Source organism: Artibeus jamaicensis, unplaced genomic scaffold (assembly GCF_021234435.1).
Source record: "Artibeus jamaicensis isolate MK-2021 breed Jamaican fruit bat unplaced genomic scaffold, CSHL_Jam_final scaffold_537, whole genome shotgun sequence".
NCBI classification, from domain to species: domain Eukaryota; kingdom Metazoa; phylum Chordata; class Mammalia; order Chiroptera; family Phyllostomidae; genus Artibeus; species Artibeus jamaicensis.
In genome coordinates, this window is record NW_026522047.1 from 37,191,714 (window position 1) to 37,201,220 (window position 9,507).

General features: G+C 54.5%; 1 protein-coding gene across 1 annotated transcript; it reads left to right on the forward strand.

Annotated features, from left to right (window-relative positions):
- The first annotated feature begins 3,102 nt into the window (after positions 1-3,102).
- On the forward strand, positions 3,103-8,294 carry LOC119042063 (uncharacterized). Its single transcript, XM_037135615.2, has 3 exons — positions 3,103-3,302; positions 4,230-4,346; positions 4,647-8,294. The coding sequence occupies exons 1-3, from the start codon at positions 3,289-3,291 to the stop codon at positions 5,194-5,196; spliced, it is 681 nt and encodes a 226-aa protein (XP_036991510.2). The 5' UTR covers positions 3,103-3,288; the 3' UTR covers positions 5,197-8,294.
- The last annotated feature ends 1,213 nt before the right edge of the window (positions 8,295-9,507 follow it).

A 9,507-nucleotide genomic window follows, 5' to 3' on the forward strand; every position in this document is an offset into this window, starting at 1 on the left:
GGTTAAAAACAGATATGAAATCTGTGACTGGGGGAGGGGAAAGGACTCCTGACCCCCTCGTTGGAGAGAGCCCCCAGGGGTCTGCTCTAACTATTAATTCAGCATCAGCTGCTTTTTCCCCCCTCCTTTTCTTTTTTAACCCGGGGCTCATCATTTAAGGCGTTCCCACTCAGGCCTGCAGAGTCTGTTACAAAACCATCTCTCGGCTCCCCTCCCCCATGCCGCAAGATGAGAGAGCAAATAGCCTGCGTTGCAGCAGCAGCCAGGAGGACTGCAGTGAAACCGTCCTCGAGCTAAACAAAACCAGGCCTTGACGAAAAACCCGGGCAAGGGCAGCAGCGGTATGTCCGGCCGCTCTTCAGTCCAGACAACCTGGGACTCTCAGGTGGCAGCCCCATCCTTCCCTGTCCAAAGGGTTCACAAACAGTCTGCTTAAGGAATTCTTAGTGACTGGAACACAAATAGTCCTGAATCTAAAACCCTTGTCAAAATGGTGGAAGTCTCAGCCAAGCGGTCGCCCATATAGTTCTTCCACCAGAAAAAGTATTTTAGTTTGAAGGGAATGTTATCGGCAGGTTGTTTTCCCGGATGGGGGGGGGGAGGGGCGAGGGAGAAGGTCCCAGATAATGGGTCTTTCCAACCAACTACGGTCTCCAGAAATTAAAAATGCATTGCCAGTATGTTTCATATTCGTTTCTTCTCCGGTTTCTTTCTCCCTCTCCCTACTTTTCCCTGTCTCTCTCAATTTAAACCCAAAGCTTTCCACTTCTTAGAATTTACGAAAACCGCTTATTTTTTAAGCTTCTCGTGGTACTTCGTTGGAGGCAAAAAGCTAGTGCTAAGAGATTTTGAGATTGCTGTAATTCTTTTATTGGGGCAAACACCGAACAATCGTGACAAGAACCTAAACGGCCTTGAGGCGACAGGGGCCCAGGGTCACCATCCATTCGGACGCATCCCGCTGCCGGGCGCGCAGCTGCGGCGACCCCCGCAGGTTCGCTCCAGCCGCCGCGCGCGGGCCGTCTGATTTGAGGAGCTGCTTTTAGCTGTCAGGGGCTTGTCCTCCTCTCCGTCTCTCGTTGCTCTGAATCCACCGCTGCCCAAGAAACACTTAAAATTTTTTTCCAGTCATCAGAGAAGAAAATCTGGAGTAGGAAAAGCAGAGATGGGCCCTGAGCGTGCCGAAATCGCCAGGGTTGGGGTTGAGTCCGGCGACGGCTGAACGGACTCTTCGGAAAGACCGAAGATTTCTCATTGCTGGTGCTGGTTTTTATTGGGGCGTCGGGGCCAGGGGGGTGACCTAGGGTTTTGTTGTCATGGGCAGATTTATTTTGAGTGCATCCTTAAGCCTCAACTAACCCCGTGCTCCCAGAAAAACACACAACACCGCCACAACCGCCACAACCGCCACAACCACCACAACAAAAGGCGTCTCACCGAAGTGAGTCTAAATGTACCCGGGACGGGTGGCGGCCGGACGTGGAGTCGCACTTTTGTGCCTCTAATCTCCAGCGTCCATCTGGCCCCGGCGGGCGGCAGGGGCGCGGAGGGCGGGGACGCGGGGAGCCGGGAGGGCGCGCGCACGCATCCAGAGGCGCGGGCACGCGCGCCCACTCTCCTTCACAGTCACCTTGACTGCAGGGGGGCGGAGGACCGGACTACTTTACCCCCCTTCCTCCTACCCTTCTTCCCACCCCCGCCACTGTCCTGCCCAGAAGACAGCTTGGGGCCGGGGTGGGGGGTGAGCAGGTTCAGAGGCACTCTGGTCGCCGCTGCAGCGGGACAGCCGCGCGAGCTCTCCGCAGTGATGTCAACCGCATCCGCCGCAGCGGCCCCCCCCACACCCCGCCCCCAGGCCTCGCGGGAGCCGAGGTCTGCGGAAACCGTAGTCCGGCGCCTCGGGCCTGGGGGCAAAAAGATGAAGGCACGCGGGTGCCCTGAGACCCCCCCAGTCCATTTGCAAAAGTGGGAGAGACGGAGTGGACCAGGCTCGGAAGCAGGGGAGGAGGGCGGTGGGCCCAGGTGGACTTTGACGCCCCGCGTACCTAAGGGGAGTCTACCCCGAGCTGGTTGCCGCAGGAGTTACGTTAGGAGGGCGAAGGGCACGGACCCCAGCAGGTGCCGAGCGTGTGGGCGCGGCGAAAGCGCCCCTTCTCCCAGGATAGAAATGGGTAAGCGGAAGCGCGTGCGAGCGTGGGGGTGCGAATCCCCACCTCCGGCTTTGGCTTTCCCGCTCTTCCGAGCGCTCCCACTTCTCACTTTCCCCAAATCCGCATTTTCCTTGGCACAGCCCTCTCCGAGCAAGGAGAGGGAGGTACCCGGGGGCAGTGAGAATGACGTGTGCTGGTGCAGAGAAGGGGTGGGGGGTTGCGGGCCGGGCTCTGTGGACCGGCTCCTAATCCTCTTGTTTTCAGTACAGTCAGCAGATGTGGCTTCTTTTAGCTGAATAATCCGTTAAAGGAATAATAATTTTTTAAAAGGAGATCGACCTCACCCAAAGAGAACGGCGGACGAGATTAGAGCTCGGTAAGGATAAATTAAAAGGCTCCAAATTCTCTGTCCCTCTCTGCCTTCCTCTCTCCTCCTCTCCCTCCCTCCTCCATCCTCCCCTCCCCCTCTTCCCCATCCCCTGCAATCCACACTCGACGCGAGTTCACGCGGAGGGCTGGATTTCCAGGCGGCACCGCAACTTGCGCTGTGCGTTATTATTATTCATCTGAGGGTGCAGCCGCCACAACCTTTGCTCCGGCGCTCCTCTCCTTCCCCCCGGCTGCCGCCGCCAGCAGTACAGTCCCTCCTGCCCGCAAGCTCTGGTCACCCGAGGGGGATTCAGAATTTTTTACAGTGCTCACGACCGTCGTCACGAGGCTCCTTGTCATGGCCATCATCTCCTCCTGCCAGGTGGAGCGACTACGAGCGCCTTCTCGCCGCCCGCCCCTTCCCCAGCGGAGGAAGCAGTTGGGGCCCGGCCGCGGCGGCCGCTCCCTAGATGGGGCTTCCGCTGCCTCTCCGCGGCTCTCCTCCTTCCATCTGTATGTATGTTATCTCGGTCCCTTTTATTCCAGGAGATCTACTGCCTTTCGTAACCCTGGCTGAAACGCTGCGGACCGCAACCAGTCTGCTAAAAAGAAGAACAAAAACGGGAAAGACTTTGAGTGGACGCCCGGACAAAGCCCTCCGGGCTCGGCGAGCGCGGTGCGCCGGAGCGCTGGCTCGGGAATCCGGGCGATCGCCGGCTCCGAAGGGCGCCCGCCCAGCGCGCCTCTGAGGGCATTCGGACCGAATTTTATGGTATCCTTTCGGTATGCTTGAGCATCGTCGGTGTTGGGGAGGAGCGGGGTTTGTTTTCCTGGGAAAGGGTGCTGAATTGTGGGGGGGTCAGATACACTTAACTTGGCTTTCCTGCTCCCCTGCCTCACCTTCTTGAGATCTGGGTGTTGGAGAGCAGGCTGCGGACCAGACGGCTTAGAAAAAAGTAGAAGCGGGAGATGTTCTCTGGGCGGCTCAGTGAATAGTGGGGAGCGGGAGAAGCGAGAGGGGACGGGCCAGCTCGAGAAGACTGTGAAGAGAAAGAGGGTGTTTAACCCCTCCTCGAGTTCACAGGATGAGTTTTGCTGGGGACGAGAAAACAGGAGACTGTCACAGGAGTGCCGAGAAACTGATAAAATGTGCTGTGTCCCTGTGCCCACACGGGAGGCGTTCGGATTTGTGTGTAAACAGAGTGGAGAGGTGGAGGAGGCACGGAGGGAGGGGGCTTCAAATAATGTCTTATTATCCCTTTGGCGTTGGGGACTCGCATCCTCCGGCCCTCTCCCTTTTTGGACCCAGGGAGACAGCCGCGTTAGACACGAATGACCTTTCAAATCTACGCCCACCACTTACCTGGTAAAGCCGGTTGACAGTTTGGGGTGGGGTGGGGAGAGTGGTAGGGGTGTTTCGAAGACGTATATTCTCTCCCCGCTCTCTCTCTCCCCCCACTCCGTCTCCTCCTCCCGTGCTCCCCCCCCCCACTCTTTCTCTTCCTCCCTCCCACCTCCCTCCCTCCCTCCTCCCTGCTGCATTTTGCATGAGCTATCTAGGTCATTAGCATTTTAGCGTATGCAAGACTTGACAAAGCTGATGAGGGGCCAGATGGGCCTCGCTCTTATGGGGTTTTTTCTTTTCTTTTCTTTTTCCTTTCTTTCTTTTTTCTTATTTTCCTTTCTTCCCTCCACCACTTGGGACCTGAGAGAGCGGACTGCAGCAGGCGAGTTCCGGAAGGCTGATTCCCCAGATCCCGGCCGCCGACTGCCGCAGCTCGCCCTGCGGCACGCCCGGCCGGGCTGCGCCTGGGCTCGGCCGACTAGGTAAAGGCGGCGGGGGTTGCTCGGGCCGGGCAGCTGCTGTCGAGCCCCTGCTGCCCTCTTGGTCCCCTGCTCTGTTCTTGCCCCTCCTAGCCCCCCTCAGTTTCCTGGGCACAGCTGAGGGCTGGGTAAGGTTTGCAGAGCTGGGGCGAGGTGGGGTTGATGTTGTTTTTTTCATTGTCTGGAGCTGCAGGGGAGGCGAGGCGCAGGGATGGGGCGAGGGGAGTCCGGGTAATTAACACGGGGGAGGCACCCCTTCGTCTCCCACTTCCACCCACACCCTCCACCCCCTCCGCTTTGCAGGAAAAAGCCTGGACCCGAAAGGATGGGGGAGAACAAAGAGCCTTTGGAAGACGGCGCTGTTATCTCATTGTCTGTGCGATTGGGGAGCTGCGGCAGGGAGGATGCTGTGGTCCTTTCCTCCCTGCACTCCCCCACCCCCAGCCCTTTCCCCGCTGTCAGTGCGCACGCACTCGCGCCGTTTTTTACTTATTTTTCCCTGTTTTCTCATTCCATCTTCTCTCCAGTCCCCTTTCTTTCTTCCGCCTTTCCTTCCTTCCTCCTTGCCTTCCTCAGGAGAAAGGCCTCTCTCTCCGTGTTCACAGCGGACCTTGATTTAAATGTCCATACAATTAAGGCACGCGGTGAATGCCAAGAATGGGGCTGGCTGAGCACCGTCGGTCCGCGAGGTCCCGCCAAGGAAGGAGCCACAGAGCCAAGGCGCCCTCTGCAGAGCTCAGCGCTGCGGCTTGGGGCTGGAGGGGTCGCGAGCTCCCGGGGGTGGAAGCCCTTGGCGTGGGGAGGTGTGTGGTTTGTGACAGACGGGGGCTTAGAAATGCGAAACCGAAGCTGATTCTGTAACAGAACTGCGGATCCGTGCAAGCACCGAAGCGGGGGGAGGAGGGGATGCTGGTGAGCGCATTGCGGAGCGCTTCTCTGTGAATATTTTTCTCTAGGCTTGGGGTGCATTGTACGCGGGTGGACACCTTTCTCCTTGGCTGTTTTTGTTCTGGGCTTAGCTTTTGGTTTGCTCTTTAAAAAAATAATCTGGCATCCAGAAGACTGGCGGGCTGTGCCAGGGCTTGGACTGCGGGTATATTGTGTTCTGCGTGAGGTTTGGGGGGAGGGAGGGAGCCAGTTGGAAGGGAGGAGGAGGATGTTTGTCATCCTTTGCTGTAGAGCTGTGGGCACCTGACAAGCTTGAAGAAGTCTTTGGGATGTACGGGGAAGAAGGAACAAATTCCTGGCTGGTTCACAGGCTCCATCAGGACTGAAAGCGTGGCCAGGGCTCTTGGGAGCATCTCACTTCCTCCTTGCGGCTGTAATTGCAGTTTTAGGCAGAGATCCAAGAGATGCAGAGGAAGGGAGAGGCTCGGTAACCTATATGTACCCAAGGGGGTGGTGCATTCCTTTAAAAATCCTGACAGAAGGAAAAACAGAATGTGTGCAAGTGAGGGTTTGAGGAAAGAATGTTTTGAAAGAAAGCATCAGGGAATGCAAAGGACCAACCCTCCCCCATCCCGAAGACGCTGCTTCCCAAATGGGGTCTTCCCATCACTAGATCTAGAGCAGCAGCTGGTCCTGGAGACCCCCTTCACAGGGCACAATGACAGATCCCATCTCCTGCTCAGTACGAACCTCCATACTGCAATGGATGGTGGCAAGACCTAAACTCTTTAATTTTCTGGTGGAGAAAATGGAGGCGCGGCAGGTCCCTACAGAGAAAGGAGGCCAAGAGCTGGACCTTCCTACCCAGGAAGCCTGCTGCATCCCTTTTCCCACCCTTAGCAGAGGCCTGCTTTTGCAAGGCCAAGACCATAAGGATGCTTAGGATTTTAGTTTGTTTCCTTGCACAGTAATCAAGGCCTAAAAGAGTCTCAGCTGTAGCTTACTGAGGAACTCTTTCCTCTCCAAAGCCTCAGTCTAGCCCACTAGATAGATTAGTATTCAAGGATACTCTGGTCTCATTTTCTCCCAAATATTTATTGAGTGCCTACTGTGTGACAAGCATTGTATAATGATTATGTCTTATGTTCTTTCTTTGCCCTCCTAAGGGGGCCTCTGGAGTCAGGTGAGGTGAAGTGTGCTGTACCCCATCTAGACATTTCCAGAACCTTCTCTGGGTCTGCAGAAATGCGCTGCAACTTCTCACCCCTGCAGGGTAGGCTGCAGTTCCCATCGTACAAACTGTTAGGGGCAGTGCCATTCCCCTAGCCCCAGAAGGTGAGCTTAGCTGGAGGACAGAAAGTGGGAGCAGCTTCGCTGGCCCTTTGAGCCTTAGCCAGGGTTGTCCTAAGGGGCACTGGTAGTCACTGCCTTCAAAATAGACCTCCTTCCGAATGGTGGCTCCTTGGGGTGCAAATCCCCTAGCCTCTCCCCCTCCCTCCTCACTGAGAGGCTGCTCTTATGTTTCTGCCAGGGATGGTTTAAGCCCCTGATGACCAACCCCTTGCCCTTCAGTTGTCCCCATTAGTGAGCCTTGTCTCCATAATTGCTTCCCTGGGTAATTCCATCAGACACAGCTACACCCTTTGCTGATGTGCCTGCCCACGCAATGCCCCTTGTAGATGGAAGCCTAACACACTTCTCCCTGAGAGCTTAAACCGCAGGCACCATGGTCAAGATCTGCCAGGTTCCTGCTGCCCATAATCCACAATGGGAGGGGCGTGCTTTTTTATGGCTTACGTACACTCTAGTTTCTGAAAGCTTTAATGTGTGTGGGGATCGTCCTGTGTTCACCAGGTCTCATTACACAATGCGTTTTTATGTGGGGCTTTAATGGCTGAAAATGGCAGAGATGAATGTACCACTCTGCCCCCTGTGTAATTTCAAGGCCCCTTTTGTGTTCGCCAAATAGAGGTATTGGAGTGAAGGTCAGTCCTGGCTTCTTCCCTTCCCCTACACCTGGGGCCTATTGATGCCCAGCGATATTTAGGTAAGAGACTTGAAGATTTCTGCTATTTCAAGGCATGTGTTTAACTCTCAACATCATCCTTTTCCCTGACTATCTATTTGAGTCCCTCTGATTACATCCTACCATTTAGATGAAGGGGGGACATATGATTTTTTAAATGTAGAAGATGTCTGAGACAGTTTGCTGAGAATATGCTAAGAAAGCCCCTATTGGCTCACGCCCACTACCATCATTTGGTCCTCATGAGGATGGGAGCTCATGTTTCTCTAGGTGAATACACCAGATACTTTAAGATGGATTTAGTGATGTATCGACATTAAGAAAAATGGTAACATTCTTCTTTCCCCTGCCAGAGACAGCCCAGGCCCAGATCTCTGTTTAAGCAGAAAGGAAATTGAGCAAAGGCAAAGGTAAACTCCTCTATCCCTCTGTCACCAAAGGGGTGGAAGTGGGGGTCAGTGACTGCGGACGCATGAGGAAGCTTAGCCAGAAAAATATTTGGGGAAGGGGTAATTTCTCAGCAGGAAAAAGTGCATACATAGTTACACAACCATATCTGTTTACATAACCACATCCATTGCTAGTATTTATGGAAAAGCATTTAACCACACACACACACACACACGCACGCACACACAAATCCATCCATCTATACTGTCTCCACAGGGGAATAATTTTTCTATTTCCCTCTGCTGAACTTACATAACATCCCCACCCCTTGTTCTAACCTGAGAATGGAGTTCTCTGGGGGCTGCTGCAAAGCGTTCTCCCTGGGACAGATGGAGCCTCCCTTCCTCCTCTACTCTGTGGGTGGCTTTAGAGCCCCGTGAGTCAACAGGAGCTGAAGGTTGTGCTGGAGTTTGTGTGTTTGAGGCTTGGCTGGCTGATTCATGGTGATGCATGTGTCAGTAATAACAATTATAAGAATTATGGTACCTAATAAAGTTTTTTTTCCTTCCAAATCCATCTACCATTCTTTCGTTTGAGTGTTTTTAAGCCAGGTCTTACTCAATTTGACATCAGCTTTAAAATGTATAGATTTAATACTTAATTGCATCTCCAGTATAGACATAGAACAAGAGAAAGGACTTCAAGTGGGATTTCTTGGAGTCATTGTGTGCTGTTCTGTGCCACGGAATGCAGGTCTGCAGGAGGCCTGGGGAGATCCACACCAAATTTAGATGGCCTGGAAAAAAAAAAAAAGGCCTTATTGAGAGCAAGGAATGTTCCAGGTCAGAAAGAAGTGTCAGCAATTCTCAATGCGTCCACCTTTTGATTTTCTTATCCTTCTCCCTTTTGTCTTAAAACGGAAATGTTGCCCAACAAAGTGAGGACCTGGGTCAGAGGATGCACTATTTTCGCCGGAAGTTCAATTGTGCTACTCCTTGTAATGTTTTGAAAGCGGTTCACGGTGCAGATCTGAGTGTTTGGGTCCGACGGGCTGGGTCTGGCCACCCCGCCAGGACCGCGGTCCTGCCCCCAGGATTCCCCGCACCCCACCTTTTAGTCCTAATGCCCTGAGACAGCTAAATTGAGCAAAGTGAAGATGAACAGGCTCTGGCTTCCCTTTTCTTTTTAGCTCCTGTTTTCTGGCTTTGATTTTTTTTTTTTTCCTCTTGCGGAAATAAAGAAACATGGGGCCCCAAAGACCTGGGTCACCTGCACTTCCCAAAGCTTCCGACTGATCCGAGAGTGCCCTCGGCACGGAGCCACCAGTGACGGACAGCGCCCGGAGAGTCCACCTTTTCTCCTTTTCCCCGCACCTTGGTTCCCCACTTTCACTCTAGCACCAGACGGGCATCTGATGGGCACCGTTAGAGGCAACCGGAAATTGGGAGCAGGAATGGGGGTCGGGTCAGGGATGGGGTGCATCTTCAGCCTAGAAGAATGGGTCACGCCCAGCCAAAGGCCTCATTAGAATGAAACGTCCTCCCTGCAAGGCCCCAGCGCTTTCCCGCCGCAGGCCTCGGCCTAGTCCCCACGCCCTCCCTGCTGCACAGCCGGCCTGGCTTCTGCGAGGGAGGGCCAGGCGCCGGCCCCGGCTGACCCTCCGCCCTCTTCCCCTCCGGGCCTGTCTCTAGTCCACAACTGGTCTCCAGGATGAGATTCCTGCACCCCCAAAAAGCCTCAGAATGTGCGAGAAAACCGGTGGGTGAGCGCGGCCCACGAAGGAGGTAGGAAAAGGATAGGGACCGACCAAAATGTCACTTCTTAGCCACTCCCTTGGCTCCCCACCAGCAGAGCGCAAGA

Coding starts and splice junctions, on each gene's coding strand:
- LOC119042063 (XM_037135615.2), top strand. Junction 4,347..4,646: donor GCCTGGGCTCGGCCGACTAG/GTAAAGGCGGCG, acceptor TCCGCTTTGCAG/GAAAAAGCCTGGACCCGAAA.